The sequence below is a fragment of the Aotus nancymaae genome, unplaced genomic scaffold (genome assembly GCF_030222135.1).
Source record: "Aotus nancymaae isolate 86718 unplaced genomic scaffold, 86718_ANA_hifiasm-v0.15.2.pri h1tg000011l, whole genome shotgun sequence".
Classification (NCBI taxonomy): Eukaryota; Metazoa; Chordata; class Mammalia; order Primates; family Aotidae; genus Aotus; species Aotus nancymaae.
The window spans coordinates 61316107-61336473 of NW_026988422.1; the positions used below are offsets into that span (position 1 = coordinate 61316107).

The 20367-nt window shown below is 41.6% G+C and overlaps 1 protein-coding gene across 1 annotated transcript in view; it reads right to left on the reverse strand.

Moving 5' to 3' along the window:
• Positions 1–372: 372 nt before the first annotated feature.
• Positions 373–20367, reverse strand: part of ALKBH1 (alkB homolog 1, histone H2A dioxygenase) — a 36952-nt gene continuing 16957 nt past the window's right edge. Inside the window, exons 4-6 of the mRNA XM_012476836.2 lie at positions 9163–9253; positions 2720–2913; positions 373–1506 (exon numbers count right to left, since the gene is read on the reverse strand). Of these exons, the coding sequence (XP_012332259.1) occupies positions 1080–1506; positions 2720–2913; positions 9163–9253 (712 nt within the window). The 3' untranslated portion in view covers positions 373–1079. The remainder of the gene's footprint in view (positions 1507–2719; positions 2914–9162; positions 9254–20367) is intronic.

A 20367-nucleotide genomic window follows, 5' to 3' on the forward strand; every position in this document is an offset into this window, starting at 1 on the left:
GTATCTTCATTTTATAAACGAGAAAACCAAGGTCCAGAGAAATGTAAAGTAACCTGGCCCACAACATAGTGAATCAAATTGTTGAAAACTTGGTGTTTCCTACATTTTCCAAGCCGTCTGCCCTCAGACAAGACAGCAGTGACTGGAATATCAAGAAATGTTCTCTCTCCTGTGAGACAGCCACAAAGAATACTTAGGGCAGATCAGGATGGTGTAGGGCAGAAACAGCTAGAGGGCTTCCATAGCATGAACAATACAGCAAAGAAAAACAGGAAAAAAACCTTAATCCCAGATAAACTAAACCTCAAAGACTGATATAGATCTTTAATTTAAAACCAAGTGAGTTTATTCATGGAGAAAACAGTAACAAAAGGCCCTTAGGACTTTTTTATTCCAACAATTAAAATTGCATTAAAAAGACAACAGGGAGTTTGGAGACCGAAATGACAAGTGGAAAAACTAAATTCCTCTTTCCCTGGGTTTACATATATTTTTCAGGCAAGATAGATAGTTGTGATTAGCTTCTTTTCTAAGAGACAAGATTTTCCAGTTCCATCGTTTTCAAGTGTAAAGGATTCTTCTGTGAGAGCCAGAGAAGATCGAAGAGATCAAAGAATTTGATGACTGAGGGAGTTAAGATGAGACTAATATGGTTCACGGAACCACAATTTTACCATAAATTACCAGATGCAGTGGAGGGAGGGGTGCTATATTTCCCATTAATAAAATTTGAGGTATCTAAAGACTCTGCAAACACGGAAATTCACTTCTACCTCCCTCAAAGGAAATGGCAGAGGCTGAGAAGGCTGCTGTGGAAGAACATATCTCCTTGGACTGATTTCTCAATGTACATTAGAGGCAACATGTAACTAGGATCAGACCATGTCAAACACTTCTCCGAGCAAAGTGGCTAATGTGTTTACTTCTGCACGGGTTCCAAGGCAACAGTGTGATCAACGATGAGTTCTTCCCCGTCTCTGTTTTTGGCTTGTCTGGGTGCTGAAGTTCATGGCAATACATAATAACATGGTCATTTATGGTAAGCAGGTGCCTGAGTAAAAGGATGGGATCTCCAAGTCTCAGCTGTCAGGGTTTATCCTGGCCCGTTTCACTTGGGTATGCTGGTCATTCAGATGGCAGAAGCTTTCTGTAGTGATGTCTTTTTTATCCTCAATGGGTTCTAAAGGGAAATTCTGGTCTGTGGCCAGCACCTGTCGAACAGTCATGTTAACACGAGCAGTCTTCAAGTAGCTGGCACACACCTGCCAGTCCTCCACAGAGCAGGGCTCTATCATTGAATCTCTGGGGAGCACAGCAGGGAGAGGTGCCTCTAGGCAGTGAGGCAGGCCTTCCCCCTCTGGATTTGGAAGGACACGAGGGACGGCGTGGTTCAACAGGCGGCTGAAACCTGACATTATCATGATGTCACCACTGTGCATAAACATGGCCGTGGGGGCCTCATCCCTTTGGAGACCACCCAGGAGAAAGATGGCAGACTGTCCAAAGCTACAAAAAATAAGTAAAAACAACACAACATACAACAGTAAGTTTTGTTTATTAACCATGACTGGGAAAGTTACTGCCAACTGTGTTATTTTCTAACTTCAGCTTGACATTTATTGCTCCCAAATCCTCCTTTTTAAACAGTGCCAAGATCCTTCTCTTCTGGCTTATGTCTATGAGTGACCAACTCATGACCTTCTATCTATACTTATGACAGCCCACAGAACTGCTGCAAAATAAAATTTGATGCAGTTAAATTAGCAAATGGAGAACTCAGCTTTAACATTATCCATTTAAGTTTTACTGATTTTTTTTTTTTAGATAGTTTTACTCCATCACTCAGGCTGGAGTGCAGTGGTGCGATCTCGGCTCACTGCAACCTGTCTCCTGGGTTCATGCCTCAGCCTCCGGAGTAACTGGGATTACAGGTGTGTGCCACCATGTCTGATTAATTTTTGTATTTTAGTAAAGATGGGGTTTTACCATGTTGGCCAGGCTAATCTCGAACTCCTGACCTCAAGTGATCCACCTGCCTCAGCCTCCCAAAGTGCTGGGATTACAGGCATGAGCTATTGATGCATCTTTGAGTCTTTCAATAAAATCATGAGTTCTTTACTATGTTTATCATTCCTCATTATAAAGCAATTAATAAAAGGCACTTTGCTGAGATACAGGTGCAAAACTTGGCACAAATTTATTTATTTATTTGTTTGTTTTTTAAAAGATGGGGTTTCACCACAATGGCCAGGCTGGTTTGAACTCCTGACCTCAGGTGATCCGCCCACCTCAGCCTCCCAAAGTGCTAGGATAACAGGCGTGAGCCACCATGCCCGGCCACTTGGCACAAATTTAAATTTACTTTTAGGGAGACAAGGAGAGTAAACTACTCAGGCTTTTGTGTTTTGCTCTGTATTTTGCTCTTCTATTCCAAAGGAATAAGCAAAGCACTTTTTCCAAAAGCAAAGCACTTTGCTTTTCTGGCCTTCCACTTGTCTATTCCACAGAGCACTGACAATACCTCTCATGATAAAAGGTAGGCTCCATGTGTCTTAAACAGAAATAGTAACTATAATTCATTAAAATTCCCAGAAGTGAAAGATTTAGAGTCTAAACATTTTTTTTTAAGTTAAATATCTGTATTTATTTTAGGTTAAAATGCCTTAGAAAAAAGAATTACATGATAAAAAGTAATCCCAAATCCCTGGAACTAACTCACCTGAATGACAGCAAGGGTTTGGAGTGATCTAGTTCAGATCTGTCTACGTGGATTCCCAGTGTGGAGTCCAGGTGGTAGTAATTCAGGATACCCGCTTCGGCTCGGAAACCCTGAAACCCACAGGCAGCGGCTACTTGCTCTGAGAGGAAAGCCAGGTCAGAAGGGAAAGGTGTGTAATGATCTGCTGAGTATTTCTTTGGTAAATGTAGAGAGAATAAAAAAATACACAATGATCTCAGGAATATAGGAAACTGTGGCATAAGATTAATTATCACTTAAAAATTATCTAACATATTAACACAGCACTATCTATCCACCTTTTTTTTTTTTCGATGGAATTTCACTCTTGTCCCCCAGGCTGGAGTGCAATGGTAAGATCTTGGCTCACCACAACCTCCGTCTCCTGGGTTCAAGCGATTCTCCTGCCTCAGCTTCCTGAGTAGCTGAGATTATAGCCATGCACCACCATGCCCAGCTACTTTTTTGTATTTTTCTAGAGATGGGGTTTCACCATGTTGGCTAGGCTGGTCTTGAACTCTTGACCTCAGGTGATCTGCCCACCTCAGCCTCCCAAAGTGCTGGGATTACAGGTATGAGCCACAGTGCCCGGCTCATCTTTTTTTTTTTTAAAGACAGGGTCTCATTCTGTTGTCCAGGCTGGAGTCCAGTGTTGTGATCATGGCTCACTGTAGCCTAGACCTCCGGGGCTCAAGTGATCCTCCTACCTCAGTTCCCAAGTAGGCAGGACCACAGGTGCATGCCACCATGTCTGGCTAAATTTTTTATTTTTATTTTTGGCAGAGACAAGGTCTTAATATGTTGCCCAGACTGGTCTCAAACGATCCTCCTGCCTCAGTCTCCCAAAGCGTTGTGATTACAGATGTGAGCCACCAGGCCTGGCCTATTTATCCATTCTTGAGGTATCCAATTATTTAATAATAAATCATTCAAAAACCCAAGCATATAACAGGTACTGTGCTATATACTGTATTGAGACTATACGTGAAGCAATTACTCCACGCCCCTCTAGTTAGTATACTTTCACTGTAAACAAGATAGTTCTGTTAGGGTAAAAAGGCAACTCAAAACTGTCACTGCCACGAGGTGCCCAAGGAAACACAATGACTAAATATAATGTAGTATCCTGGTTAAGATCCTGGATATTAGAAAATTGCATATTTAAAAAAAGATAGTTTAAAACTAAGGAAATCTAAATGACATACAAATGCTATTATTATAGTAATATATTACTTTGGTTAACTACTTGAGACAAAGGTACCATACGAGGTAAGACGTTAATAATGGGGGGAGGGCATGGGATTTCTCTGTAGTATCTTCTCAACTTTTCTGCAAATCTAAAACTATCCTAAACTAAAAAGTTAATTTATAAAAAGGCAACTCAAATACTATAGCCAGTTTTGGACTCTCAGCTTGCAACACAGCTTAGTGCCAATTTGACTGGTCAATCTGATGGGATGACATGTTCAAAACCTCAGAATTAGGCTGGGCATTGTGGCTCACACCTGTAATCCTAGCACTTTGGGAGGCCGAGGCAGGCGGCGGATCATCTGAGGTCAGGAGTTCGAGACCAGCCTGACCAACATGGAGAAACACTGTCTCTACTAAAAACACAAGATTAGCCAGGCATGGTGGTGCATGCCTGTAATCCTAGCTACTCGAGAGGCAGATAGAAGAAATGTTTAAACCCAGGAGGCGGAGGTTTCGGTGAGCTGAGATTGCACCACTGCACTCCAACCTGGGCAACAAGAGCGAAACTCTGTCTCAAATAATAATAATAATAATAATAATAATAATAATAATAATAATAAATAAATCGCAATTACCTCTCGCTTATAGCATGGCCAAGGCAAGCCTTTTTTTTTTTTTTTTTTTTTTTTGAGACAGAGTTTCGCTCTTGATACCCAGGCTGGAGTGCAATGGCGCGATCTCGGCTCACCGCAACCTCTGCCTCCTGGGTTCAGGCAATTCTCCTGCCTCAGCCTCCTGAGTAGCTGGGATTACAGGCATGCGCCACCGTGCCCAGCTAATTTTTTGTATTAGTAGAGACGAGGTTTCACCATGTTGACCAGGATGGTCTCGATCTTACTTCCCTGAATTGCCTCTGTTTTTAACACCTAAGGATCACAAATATCTTTTACCACTTAAAAAAAAAAAATCAAAGGGATAATACTCTTTTTGAGACTGAGTCTGGTTCTGTCACCCAGGCTGGAGTGCAGCGGCACGATCTCGGCTCACTGCAACCTCTGCCTCCCGGGTTCAAGCGACTCTCCCACCTCAGCCTCCTGGCTGGGATTACAGGCACCCACCACCATGCCTGGATAATTTTTATATTTTTAGTAGGAACAGGGTTTCACCATGTTGGCCAGGGTGGTCTCGAACTCCTGATCTCAAGTGATACACCCCTCAGCCTCCTAAAGTGCTGGGATTACAGGTGTGAGCGACCACGCCTGGCCTGGCCATAATACTCTCTATAAAATTTTTCTGCATGAGTGACATGGCTACAGTTATGATTAAGACTTTCACTTACAGTTTCTTATGCCAATGAGTCTGAGGGCTATTTGGGCTACATGTACCTGATAGACTCTTCCTTTGTCTTGATGCTCCTCTGCTCTCATTTTTTTTTTTTTTTTTTTTTGAGACAGAGTCTCACTGTTGCTCAGGCTGGAGTGCAGTGGCGTGATCTCAGTTCACTGCAACCTCTGCCTCCCTGGTTCAAGTGATTCTCCTGCCTCATCTTCCTGAGTAGCTGGGACTACAGGTGCACGCCATCACGCCTGGCTGATTTTTGCATTTTTAGTAGAGACAGGGTTTAACTATGTTGTCCAGGCTGGTCTTGAACTCCTGACCTTGTGATCTGCCTGCCTCAGCCTCCCAAAGTGCTGGGATTATAGGCGAGAGACACTGTGCCCAGCTATGCTCTCACTTCTTTCTTTGCTAAATTAACCTCAAATATGATCAGAAAATCCACTTTTGTATCATATCTCCAGCAGTGTCTGGATGTATTCTAGTTAGAGCAGCAGAGTTGCAGGTCTGGACAGAAAGTATTTACTTTGGCCAGAAGTGACCTGTAGCTTCAGGTGTTAAGGAAGACTTTTGATGAATGGCCTGGTCTCTTCAGTTGGAACTTTTCTGTTTTTTATTTTTTTTTCCTTTTGCTCAACTGCAAATAAGAGTTCTTATTTAATTTCTGAAAACTCAAAGTGTGGTTAGAGAACCTTAAGTTTTCCTCTATTATCATTTTAAGCTTTAGTCCTTCAGATAATCAACCAGTCAGGGCTGTCATTCTAGCTCTAGATAGCCTTTGCTATAAAGAAATAATCACCCCTTTGGGGTTTCAACCCTGTCCAAACTGTCTCTGTATTACTCACTACTTTTCTTTATTTTATTTTATTTTTTTTTTGAGAAGGAGTTTCACTCTTGTTACCCAGGCTGGAGTGCAATGGCGCAATCTCAGCTCACCGCAACCTCCGCCTCCTGGGTTCAGGCAATTCTCCTGCCTCAGCCTCCTGAGTAGCTGGGACTGTAGGCACGTGCCACTATGCCCAGCTAATTTTTTGTATTTTTAGTAGAGACAGGGTTTCACCATGTTGACCAGTATGGTCTCGATCTCTTGACCTCGTGATCCACCAGCCTCGGCCTCCCAAAGTCACTACTTTTCTTTTAAAATTCTCATTCACTGGCCGGGCGCGGTGGCTCACGCCTATAATACCAGCACACCAGCACTTCGGGAGGCCGAGGCGGGTGGATCACGAGGTCAAGAGATCGAGACCATACTGGTCAACATGGTGAAACCCCGTCTCTACTAAAAATACAAAAAAAATTAGCTGAGCATGGTGGCGCAGCCTGTAGTCCCAGCTACTCAGGAGGCTGAGGCAGGAGAATTGCTTGAACCCAGGAGGCGGAGGTTGCGGTGAGCCGAGATTGCGCCATTGCACTCCAGCCTGGGTAACAAGAGCGAAACTCCGTCTTGGGGAAGAAAAAAAAAAAAAAACTTCTCATTCATTTTTCTCTGACTACTCACTGAGAGTTTTTGGTTGTTTTTACTCCCTATTTTTTTTTCTTTTCTTTTTAAAAAGACAGGATTTCACCATGTTGGCCAGGATGGTCTCATCTCTTGACCTCATGATCCGCCTGCCTCGGCCTCCCAAAGTGCTGGGATTACAGGCGTCAGTCACTGCGCCCGGCCACTCCCTATGTTTCTTCGTCAATGAGGTTAACTTTGAGGTTTTTGGGAATAACAATATCAACAATAAAAATATTATCACCAAAAAAAAAAACAACAACTAACTTTTATTGTGCTAATGTATTTAACTGCTTAGAATAGCCAGGCACCACTGAAATCACTTTACAGGCACTGATCACTTAATTTTCACAACTGCCTTATGAGGTAGGCACTATCATTACTGGAGGAAAGATTCCAACCCAGGCTATCTAACCCAAACAATATCACATGGCATTTCCCTAAACACAAATATCTAGTTTCCTACTGATTCTGTATCACTGAAAATAAGAATTGTATCACATATATTTTTAAAGCAAATCTGTTATTATTTGCAGCAGTTAATATAGCTGTTAATAAGTTGGGTTGGCTGAAACAGTGGAGCTTTTTAGAAAGTAACTAGTTAGTGGGAGGCTGAGGTGTGAGGATCACCTGAGTCTGGGGAGGATGAGGCTACAGTGATTGTGCTACTGCACTCCAGCCTAGGTGACAGTGTAAGACCATTACAAAAAAAAAGAAAAGAAAAGAAAGAAAGAAAGACAAAGACCAAGAAAGTAACTGGTTAGCAGGCAAAGAAAATTGTCTATACCAATATGTTTTATTCATTTTATTCTTAGAATCAGTATATCCACTTGGTGGCAAATGTCTAGTTGAGACAAGAGGCACTGCACTACTAGTGACAAAGCATTTTTAAAGCATAGAGGGCAGGAAAGAAGAAATTGAAATAGTATCTCAAGAAAACATTAAACTGTCAACTGCATGAAATTCTTTCCCACCTCTTTCCTTCCTAGACATTATATAGCAGGCAAAGATATCCATATTTCTTTTTTTTTTTTTTGAGACAGGGTCTTGCACTGTCACCCAGTTGGACTGCAGTGGTGCGATCTTGGCTCACTGTAATCTCCGCCTCCCAGGCTCAAGTGATCCTCTCTCCCCAGCCTCCTGAGGAGCTGCAACCACAGGTGTGCACCACCATACCTGGCTAATTTTTCTATTTTTTATAGAGATGGGGTTTTACTATGATGCCCCAGGCTGGTCTGCAACTCCTGAGCTCAAGTGATCTTAATGCCTTGGCCTCCCAAAGTGCTGGGATTACAGGTGTAAGCCATTGCGTGTGATCAATATCCAGATATTAAAAGTTCTTTTGTGAGTTGATAAATTAGAAGGATTGAAATATATGGAGCTTTTTTTACTCCAGGCAGATATTACATAGAAAAATAAATGCTCAGTTGGGCACGGTGGCTCACACCTATAATCCTAGCACTTTGGGAGGCCAAGACGGGTGGATCATGAGGTCAGGAGTCCGAGACCAGCCTGGCCAATATGGTGAAATCTCGTCTCTACTAAATATAAAAATTAGGTGGGCATGGTGGTGCTTGCCTGTAGTCCTAGCTACTTGGGAGGCTGAGGCAGGAGAATCGCTGGAACCCAGGAGGTGGAGGTTGCAGTGAGCTGAGATCGGGCCATTGCACTCCAGCCTAGGTAACAGTGTGAGTGAGACTCCATCTCAAAAAAAAAAAAAAAAAAAAAAAAAAAGAAAGAAAAATAAATGCTCTTGAATGTGGCTTTTGTTGCATAACAAAATTAAAAAGAAAAAAAAGAAAGAAAAATATATGCTCAATAAACTCTCACCAATAATGGAAATAAAGATGGTAGAACTGCTCTTGAAAACAGTTCAATATTCCTGGAATTGTGAGAAAGCACTGGTAACTTCTGATATAATAAAATTCATTTTCTTGATATACCTGAAGATAGATTTTTTTTTCTTTTTTGAGACAAAGTCTTGCTCTGTCACCCAGGCTGGAGTGCAGTGGTGTGATCTTGGCTTACTGCAACCTTCACCTCCTGGGTCCGAGTAATCCTCCCACCTCAGCCTCTTGAGTAGTTGGGACTGCAGGCGTGCACCACCAGGCCTGGTAAACTTTCTATTTTTTTGTAGAGACGGGGTTGCGCCATGTTGCCCAGGCTGTTCTCGAACTCCTGACCTTAAGTGATCCACTCAGCTCGGCCCCCCAAAGTGCTGGGATTATAGGTGTGAGCCATGGCCCCTGGCTCAGTAGAGATTTTTTAAGGAAATAAAAGAAAGGGATCGTCCCACAAATATATAATCTTGATACCTTAAGCGTGGCCAAGAAGAAGTACAATTATATGGGCTAAAGAAGCCTATAAACAGAAAACCAAAGAATTAAGAAAATCTGAATACCTTACTGTCCCAGTTATAATGGTAGCCTAGGGTCACCCAACGCAGTTTCTCCAGTAAACTTCGGGGTCTTCGTTTGTTCACTTCTTTAAACCTGCAAAGATTGGTGACAAAAGAGGATTTATTCATGTCAAATGGCAGCAATAGCCATTTGTGTGGACTCCGGAGTTAAATTTAGTATTACATGGTATAAGCTGTTAGCCAAGACTAGTAGGAGAAATTAGAAGAGATAAATGAGTAGACCACAAATACGTTAACAGAGAAAAACATGCTAGCACTTCTAATTTATAATCTTTTGTTCTAAATCCTCTGCTGAATGGGGTCAACTTTAAATCACAAGCCTCCAGCATCTCAATAACAATAAAATAAGAATGACAACAATGACAATAGAAATGTCTTTACCTGTCCATGGGAAATGGGACCAAGAGCACTATGGGCAATCAAAAATACGACTTACAGAAAATATTCAGTTTGGTTTACTAAAAGTAAGGTATAACTAACCACAATGATTTCTATGTTTATACTGATGGTGGCTTCCCAGAATTGGAGGTTGGGAAAAAGTTTAGCAAAATATAGTATCTGGTACAATAAAAAGTAACTGGTTTAACACGACATCTTTAACTCTGTATAATGTAGCCTAGATAACTGAGGCTAACAATTAAGGTACCACTGTAATTGATTTGGTTTCTAACATATCCTTGTTCAAATCACAGGAGGTTTCCATAAAACTGAGAGGTGCCCTTTCTGCAATTATATCTTGTCTGATCAAATCTATGTGATTAACTACTCTTTTTCTAAAGAGGAAGCTCGTTTGTTTGGCTCGTCTCTAAAAATATCTAAATATATTTAAATATCTAAAAATACAAGAATGGTAGGCCTAATGACTCAGTTAATTTTTCTCTGTTATTTACATCACTGATCAATCAAAAAAATGTTTGGCCAAAAACTACAGCTGTTTAACAAAGAAAAAATCAGAGTCCTTTAAGGAGTTATATTGTGACAGGAAATGAGAAATATAAGAATGAAAAGTCTACGCAGAAATAAGAGGGAAACTGAAAACAGTATAAAGTCTAGTACTAAAGTAAATAGCAGACTTTTGAGGGGCATGAGAATTCAGAAAAAGGAGAGTTCAAAGTCAGTTGTCGAATCAGTTGAGGCTTTTTGGCACAGTTGGGAGTTGAGCACGGCACTGAAGAATGAGCAGCATTTAAACAGAGAGTGATGCAGTAGGCAATATGGGCACACAACACAAGCAAAAGCAAAGGATTTATTGAGGCCCACACTGTTTAAGTGGCACTCATCTTGATGTCTGACAACAAGTTTACAGAACAGATGCTATCTGTCCTCACAGAGTTTACATTCTAAGAAGGACATTATGACACATACATACATCAAGACCAGCAGATAAAAAGGAATGAACAAACACAGATTTATTTAGGACAGGTGTGCAGAAAAGACATAGCAGACTTGACTGATGGTCTGCTTACAAAGATGGTCCTTGGCAAGGTTCACACAATTCTCTGGCACTGTTAAGAATGGCTCACTGCACCTAAATTGTTTGTGCAAACAACATGGTTTATGGTCAGCACCTGCTTTGCTTCTGGGAGTTTGTGATTTTGGCATGTGTCAGGCAGAGGCTGCCTACACGACAGCTCCTAGTAAAAACCTGGGCACTGAGCTTCTTGGGTAGACATTTCACAGATTTTGTCACAACCCATTGTCATATCCTGTGTGACTTCGTTGGGAGAGCACTTTTGGAGGCATGCACCTGGTTTTCCCTGAACTTAGCTCCATGCGCCTTTTCCCTTTGCTGATCTTGCCTTGTATGCTTTCGCTGTGATAAATCTCTTCCGTGAGTACAACCATATGCTGAGTCCTGTGAGTCCTTCTGGCGAATCATCAAATTTGAGTGTGGTTTTGGGGACTCCCTGACACAACAGGAGACAAAAAACTAGGAATTTAGGAAAAAATATATGTAAGGCTTGGCCACTGCAACTAACTGATTTAAACAATTACAATATGGATAACAACCATATATTATTTAATATTTGTGCATAAAAACTGAAAAATGGAAAAAAAATGTAGATCACAACTTGAGGTCTACCAATGTTTATTCAGCTAATGGTACAAATGAAAGAACTCCCTGATGTTCTCCTCTAGAGAACATGTTCTATTTTAGTAGCCTGAGACAGAAAAATAAGCATGACTCATGTGGACTTTGTGGTTAATGGAAATATAAATGTAATTCCAGAGTTACATAAGCACCCTATAGAGGTGATCCATTCTATTTTTCTTTCCAAGATATTACTTTGTAGCCAATTCCTTATTTTAAGGCAATCTCTAGGATACAAGAAAATGCTGTTGAAGAAAAGGATGATGATGATCTTATGGATATTGAAGCTATGTGTTTTTGAGGAGAGGGAAAAAGAAAGAGAGAAGTGGCAGTAAAAGATGAAAGAAGTTGGTCATCTAAGACTGGAATCCAGAACTCAAAATAGATGGTACCCTGAGTATCTAAATGGCAAAGAGTTTTAATTGAAACAAAAAACAAAAATATAGAGATGTGGTCTCAGTATGCTGCCCAGGATGGTCTTAAACTCCTTGGTCAAGCAATCCTTCTGTCTTGGCCTCCCAGAGTGCTAAGTTTACAAGTATGAGCCACCGCACCCAGCTGCAAGGTTTTTTTTTTTTTTTTTTTTTTTTTTTAACAGTCCAGAGAACACCTATTATGCTATGAATCCACAAGGAATAGGGTCCAGCAGCTCAGGCTCCTTCCCATTGGATCTCACAAAGCGTGCTTCTCTGGGTGGAGCAGGCTGGTGCTTCTGTTGAACGCAGGTACCTTTCTCTTTGGCATCTTTCTTTTTCTGATCATTTTCCTTCACACATTTCAGAAAGCTGTCTCAGCTCTTAGAGTGCTTGATGTGCTCAATACGCACATTAATTCTCTTGCTCTTATTTGTTTACAACAAGGCCAACAGGATGCTAGGGAAGACTGTGGGCCTTTCCAGTTTTGCCATGCTAACACTTGGGGGACAATCTTTTTTGAACAGTACCCATTTCCATTATGTCCATAATATCATCCTCCTTTTTTTTTTTTCTTTGAGATGGAGTCTTGCTCTGTCACCCAGGCTGGAGTGCAGTGGTGCAATCTTGGCTCACTGGAGTCTCCACCTCCTGAGTTCCAGCAAGTCTCCTGCCTCAGCCTCCCGAGTAACTGGGATTACAGGTATGTGCCACCAAGCCCAGCTAATTTTTGTATTTTTAGTAGAGACAGGGTTTCACCATTCAGGTGATCTGACCGCCTTGGCCTTCCACAGTGCTCAGATTACAAGCGTAAGCTACCATGCGCAGTTGACAATATCATCTTTCTTATAGATATGCATATACATGGCCAAAGGAACAACTCCATGTTTTCTAAAAGGCCTAGAGAACATCTATCAGGTACCTCTCCTCTTTTCCTCTGTGTTCGTCATTTTGGCAAATTACTGGAAGATGGCAGTTCCATTTGCCATTACTGGAAGATTGCAAATTACTATACAGGTGGTTCTATAGAGTCCTAAGAGCTCTACAGAAAGCCTTTACAGAAACTGTTTGTATCCCACTTAATTTTTGCCCAGTGTTTCTCAAACTTTAATGTAAATCAGAATCATCTAGAAGGCATGTTGAAACTCATATAGCTAGGTCCAGGCCTACAAATTCTTGTTCAGCAGGCCTGGGGTGGGGCTTAAGAACTACTGCGTTTCTAATAAGTTGCCAAATGACACTTATGCTGCTGGTCCAAGAACTACACTTTGAAAACCACTATTCTAGCCTAAACTAAAAAACTAAACACAGTATCTTCTATCTCCTTCAGTTCAATAACAGACTGTTTTCTTTTCTTTCTTTTTTTTTTTTTTGAGACGGAGTTTTTCTCTTGTTGCCCAAGCTGGAATGCAATCTTGGCTCACTGCAACCTCCGCCTCCCAGGTTCAAGCAATTCTCCTGCCTCAGCCTCTCAAGTAGCTGGGATTGTAGGCATGCACCACCATGCCCAGCTAATTTTGTATTTTTAGTAGAGATGGGGTTTCACCATGTTGGCCAGGCTGGTTTCAAACTCTTGACCTCAGGTTATCCACCCCACCTCGGCCTCCCAACAGTTGTAGCTTGTGGCAGGCTTAAGCAATCCTCCCCACCTCAGCCTCCTGAGTAGCTAGAACTACAGGTGTGGTTTTCTGGTAGAGACAGGGTTTCACCATGTTGGCCAGGCTGGTCTTGAACTCCTGACTTTAAGTGATCCGCCCACCGCAGCTTCCCAAAGTGCTGGGATTACAGGCGTGAGCCACTGCACCCAGTGAGAGATGTTATCTTGGCTTCTTAGAAGAGGAACTAAATTAGGTCCCAGGCGCAGTGGCTGACGCCTGTAAACCCAACACTTTGGGAGGCTAATTTTTAATTTTTTGTAGAGATGGGGTCTCTCTATGTTGCCCAGGCTGGTCTTGAACTTCTAGCTTCAATCAATCCTTCTGTGTTGGCTTCCCAAAATATCAAGATTACAGACATGAGCCACTGTGCCCAGCCTCATTATATGAAGAATCCCTACATTATATCAATATCAGACTGATTTGAAACAATAAACATAACACTAATGCAGCTTTGGAACTAATTCAAAAGGTGATAATATTTTAGACATCTGATATGGCCCCAACAAACTACTTTTCCACCAAAAGGCTTAGTCTAATATTCAAGAACAGAGGATACATTATAATTAACACAGGTTTGTGTAATCATTAACAATAAAAATTATCAAAATTATAGTGAGAGTATGAACAGAATCATCCTGTAATATACCGTTTCTAATTTAGTTCCTTTTTTTAAAAATTGAAACAGAGTGTTGCTATCACCCAGGCTGGAGTGCAATGGCAAGATCTCAGCTCACTGCAGCCTCTGCCTCCTGGGTGCAAGCGATTCTCCTGGCTCAGCTTCCTGAGTAGCTGGGATTATAGGCGTGCCACCACACCCAGCTAATTTTTGTACTTTTAGTAGTGACGGGGTTTCACCATGTTGGTCAGGCTAGTCTCAACTCCTGACCTCATGACCTGCCAGCGTTAGCCTCCCAAAGTGTTGGGATTACAGACGTGAGCCACTGTGCCTGACCTAAACTAAATTCTTAATTGTGCTTTTTACAACCACCGTCCATTTCCTCCACTACCACAAGAGTTAATTTTCTAAAGTGAAAAATGTGTTATTAATCTTGATAAATACCCACTGTTAACAGGACAAAGTTCACACACTTATATGGCATGCAGGACTATTTATATTCTGGCTCTAACTAACCTTTCTAGTGTCATCTCCAAGCATTTCCCACAAGGTATGCTATTCTCCCATTTTTCACGGCTGTGCCTCTGACTACAGTTTTCTCTATCGATATGCTCTACTCCACTCTCAGCCTAGCAAATTTTTCCAATTTGTTTTTTCATATACAGTTTACACTCACTTCTTCTGGGAAGTCTTCCTCCCAGCCATTTCCTATATTGTACCCCCAAAGCACCTTGCAACTTCTGTCCCAGTGTACATGCTTTGGCAGAGCAAATGCCTTATTTAAGTACCTCGATTCCTCCTTTAACAGTCCCTCCCTCAAAGACAGGGAATGGGCTTTTATTCTTCTTCATAGCTATCCTAGCATCAAATATTTTCTAAGACACAAATGTACATTATTTATTAAATTAGTGAAAATAAGAAGAAAAGCTATATAGTCTTAGATCCTTCTCAAATTTAGCATTTTTATTGGACTAATAAAGAGGGAATATCAACTTAACTGAAATAGTATTTACTGAGCACCTTCTAATATACACAAAGAACTGTGTTAGGAATCAAGGCTATAAAATTTTCAAGATGGGAGAGGAAGGCAATGGGAAGAGATAGGGCTAGATGACTCAAATCACTATAATAAATGCTATACTAGCATAATAAATAGTCTTAAAGAAGTAGAAAGAAAAGAGGATTAATTCTGCTTCTGCAATGAGGCTATCAGCGGAATAAAGCTTTCACATACATAAAAACAGATACAGAGTATTTCATAAGCTAATTTACGGGAAAAATAAAGCTAAGTTGTTATTTGGCAACTATGTTACACTGAATAATTAAAAAAAAAATCAGGCAAAAAAACTTAAAAAACAAAAAATAGAGGTGGGTGTGGTAGCTCACACCTGTAATCCCTGCACTTTGGGAGGCTGAGGTGGCGGATCACGAGGTCAGGAGTTCAAGACCAGCCTGACCAATGAAACCCCGTCTCTAATAAACGAAACCCTGTCTCTACTAAAAATCCAAAATTAGCCAGGTGTGGTGGTGCATGCCTATAATCCCAGCTACTTGGGAGGCTGAGGCAGGGGAATCGCTTCAATCCAGAAGGGGAAGGTTGCGGTGAGCTGAGATAGTGCCATTGCACTACAGCCTGGGCAACAAGAGCGAAACTCTGCCTCAAAAAAAAAAAAAAAATTGTAGTTCTGGCGATTCAGGAGGCTGAGTTGGGAGAACTCGCTGAAGCCCAGGAGTTCGAGGCAGTCTGGGCAGTATAGCAAGATGCCATCTCTAAAAAAAAGTAGCAACAAACAAACTAAAGCAAGAAGATAAAGAATGATGGGAAGCAGGGGATCCTTTTCGATTGAATAAGGGATATCTAAGATAGTATCAGAACAGAGACTTAAAGGAAGCAAGACACTGCTTATCTAAGGGAAGAGTTCCTAGGTAGAAGAACAGCCTGCACAAAAAATATCTAAGCATGCCTAATGTGTTAAGGATAGTACTGGAGGCCAACATGGTGGAGAAGAACAAATAATGAAAAGGAAATGAGGTAGGAATGGTAGGAAATGAGAGTAGAGAGGTAGCTGGGGGCCAGAACATCTCGGCCTTACAGGCCATGGTAAGGATTCTGGATTTTTTTCTAAATGTGACGATCTTATATAACAAAGAATTTGACTGGTCTTGTTCCCTGGCTCCTGCCAGGGAGTTCCTAAACCCTTGAAATTTTCTGAGTGACAGAAGGGTCACTGTTAATCAAGGTGGGCCCTTGGAACCACACCTGAGTTTGTGCTAAGAAAGGAGACTGGTTAGGAGGCTACTGCAGTGCTCTAAATAAGAAAGGATGGCAGCTTAGACCAACGCAGTTGTGATGGAGATGGTGAGAAATGGCTGAATTTATTCTGGCTTTGAAGCCTAGATATATGCTAGAGGACTGCATTTAAAGTTTTTTTTTTTTTGAGATTGAGTCTCGCCCTGTCACTCAGGCTGGAGTGCAGTGTGGCATGATCTCAGCTCACTGCAACCTCCGCCTCCTGGGTTCAAGTGATTCTCCTGCCTCAGCCTCCTGAGTAGCTGGGATTACAGGCATGCGCCACCACGCCTGGCTAATTTTTGTACTTTTAGTAGAGACGGGGTTTCACCACATTGGTCAGGCTGGTCTGGAACTCCTGATCTCGTGATCTCCCCACGTTGGCCTCCCAAAGTGTTGGAATTACAGGCGTGAGCCACTGCACCCTGCCTTAAAAGTTTTTTAATGCTTGCACAGTGGCTGCATTCTACGTCTGGGATATATCATGTTAGATTTATCTGGTCTCCTCCTGATGAAAAAAAGGCTGTTTTGCTTTTTTTTTCCTGTTATAAACAATGTCACAATGAAGATGTTTGCACATAAGTTTTTGTACACTTGTACAAGAATCTCTAGCTACACTATTCACCTTGAAGAAAACAGAATTAACGTACCCTAATTTTGTCAACAGTCCTCTTTTTGCTTAAGTTCAAGTATCTCTCCTTTATTTCCTACTTAAAAGTTTTTTCTTCCCTGACCACAGAATTCTAGAAAATTAAAATCAAAAGGATCTTAGAGGTCCTCTAGTTCAGTGGTTCTCAATGTCAGAGGATGTTATGACACCTAATCATAATCTCCAGGGGAACTTTTTGAACAACAGACTCCCTTTCCGAGAGACTCTGGGAAAGTTGGTAGAGCTGCCAGGTACTATCCACATGACCCTGACTGACCATGATTCAATTACGTTGAATGGCTTATCCAGTCCAATACCTTCATTTCCCACATGAGAAAACTGAAGCACGCATCACATAGTGACAGAATGAAAACTCGGCCTTAATCGATTTTCAATGCTGCTAGCACAATATCTGAGCATATCAATTTCTTCAGACCTTTGACAACATAAGGTATGACCATCACATTTTTTATTTTTGCTAATTTATTAGACAAAAAAAAGGTATCTCACTATTGTTTACAGGATGATTTATTACAGAGATTCATCTGAGCTATCTTAGAAGACAGCTGGGATTTCTGCAGAGTCATGTATCAGAAGGAAAAAAATCAATTACTTGAAAATACAGGCTAGTTTAACAGCAGCAGGTTCTCTTGGACTGATTTTACTCAACCATGATCTTCCTTTCCCTTGCTCTCAGTTCTGAAGAAGACACTACTAAAAGCTTATGGACAGGGTTTTCCTCACTGCTCCTGTCTATACCATAACCTACAGACCAAGGTTTAAAGAAAAACCACTGAATTTTACTTCTCCTTTCCTCTTGAGAAAATCTTCTATTTCCTCTGTTAGAATCAGCATGACAGTTTTTGAAAACTACACCATTAAGGCCACTTAACACCAAACAGGACACAAAGTTGGTAAAATGGTTTTAACAGGCACTTTTAAGGACTTTTCACAAATTATCTTGTTTAATCCTCAAACTATTCAATAAAGAAAAGACTGTTATAAGACACAGAAAGGTGAAGAGACTTGCTCAAGGTTCCACAGCTATTATGTGGTGGAGCTGTGATTTGAACACAGGCAGTCTGACTCCAGAACTGGTGCTCTACATTAGTGGTCTTCAACCTTTTTGGCACCAGGGACCAGTTTCATGGAAGACAATTAGTCCATGGATGGAGTAGGGATGGGGGGCAGTTTGGGGATGAAACTGTTCCACCTCAGATCATCAGGCATTAGATTCTCATAAGGAGTGAGCAACCTAGATCCCTTGCATGTAGAGTTCACAACAGGGTTTGCGCTCCTATGAGAATCTAATGCTGCTGCTGATCTGACAGGAGGCGAAACTCAGGTGGTAATGGTTGCCTGTCTAGGTATGTGGCCTGGTGGTTGGAGATCCCTGCTCTACATCACTAAACCCTTTACCATCTGGCCTGAATCCACCTCTCCTGCTTCATGTTTTACCAATTCTGCCTACCCATGGCTTCCAAGAAGCATTTTCTACAATCTACCTCCAACCTAGCTACTTAAATGACCATTCACATTATATCTTATAATGTCTATCCCCACATCTACCAAATCGTATTTATTTATTTTACTGTTATTATTTATTTATTTATTTTTAAGATGGAGTCTCGTTCTGTCACCCAGGCTAGAGTGCAGTGGCACGATTTTGGCTCACTGCAGTCTCCACCTCCTGGGTTCAAGCAATTCTCCTGCCTCAGCCTCCTGAGTAGCTGGGATTATAGGTGTGTACCATCATGCCTGGCTAATTTTTGTATTTTTAGTAGAGACAAGGTTTCACCATGTTGGTCAGGCTGGTCGCGAACTCCTGACCTCGTGATCCGCCCACCTCGGCCTCCCAAAGTGCTACGATTATAGACATGAGCCATCGCGCCCAGTCTATTTAAATTTTTTTTTGAGACAGTCTCTACTCAGGCTGCCGAGTAGCTAGGACTACAAGTGCATACCACCATGCCCAGCTAATCCAAAAAAAATTTTTTTTTTATAGGGATGGGGTCTTGCTATGTTGCCCAGACTGGTAACTCCAGGCCTCAAGTGATCTTCCCACTTTGACCTCCCAAAGTGTTGAGATTACAGGCATGACCCACCAAGCTCAGTTCCAATTTATGTCTAATTATCTGTTTGTTTTTGTCCTCAGCTAAAGTACAAATCTCTTGAAGACAGAAATTGTTTCTTATCTGCCTCTGAATCTCTAACATTCAAGCACAGTGTCTGACACATAGCAGAAACTCAATAGATATCTATTGAATAAACATAAGAAAGTACACATCCTGTGCTCCTGTCTCACAGGACAATTTATTCTGTCTCATCTTTGCTCAGGCTGCTTTCTCTACTCAGTAGAGCCTTCTTACTTTTCTGACTGGCAAACCCCTACTCATTTTTGAGGATCAGTTCAAATGGACAGTGAAAAGAAGAGGCTAACCCAATTAAAAAATGATTTTTTTTCAGGCTGGGCTTGGTGGCTTTTAAGACAGAGTCTCACTCTGTTGCCCAGGCTGGAGTGCAATAGCATGATTTCAGCTCAGTGCAACCTCCACCTCCTGGATTAGAAGTCTGTGGTCCCAGGACTTTGGGGGACCGAGGTGGGAGAATCACTTGAGGAGTTTGAAAGCAGCCTGGTCGACATGTCGAAACCCTGTCTCTTATTAAAAATATAAAAATCAACAGGGCTTGGTGGCAGGCGCCTGTAATCCCAGCAACTTGGGAGACTGAGGCAGGAGAATTGCTATAATCCAGGAGGTGGAGGTTGCAGTGAGCCGAGATCATGCCACTGCACTCCAGCCTGGGGGACAGAGTGAGACTTGGTCTCAAAAAAAAAAAAAAAAAAAGTCATTTTTTTCTTTGACACTTCTACCCTGCCTGGAATGATTATTTCCTCCTCTATGCTCCCACAGTATTTTTCTAAACCCCATCATAACACTCTCTGAGCTCTGCATAATTATTTCCACAGATAATGCATTCTTGCCAGTCGTTGAGTGCAGGGAGGGTGCCTTTATCTTTGTGTGTCCGAAGCCTAGCATCATGCCTGACACACTACTGACCCTCATTAAGTACTGGTGGAATAAACGAATGACTGTTGAAGCATGAGGTGAAAATACTAGTTCTTCTCATGAGAAACAACAAAACAGCTAGTACCATTAAATCCATCTAGGAGAGTAGAAGCAAAGAGCTTTCAATGCTACCTTTCCTAGGACACTGCAAGCCTTCAAAGGAACTCACTTTGAGTAGAAAAAAATGGCTGAAGCTGAATGGAAATGGATCATGTGATGATTAATGAGGATGAACTCACTAGCTAAGCTATGATAAGCAAGTCTTTAAAATGGATCTCAATTTAATATAACTGTCAAAGCATCTGTCCACATGTTCCTAGGGAAAGAATACAATTGTGCTGCTTTTGCTTGGAAACAATGAGGGGGAAAAAACCTGGCCAGTCACTTAAACTGTATCGTTA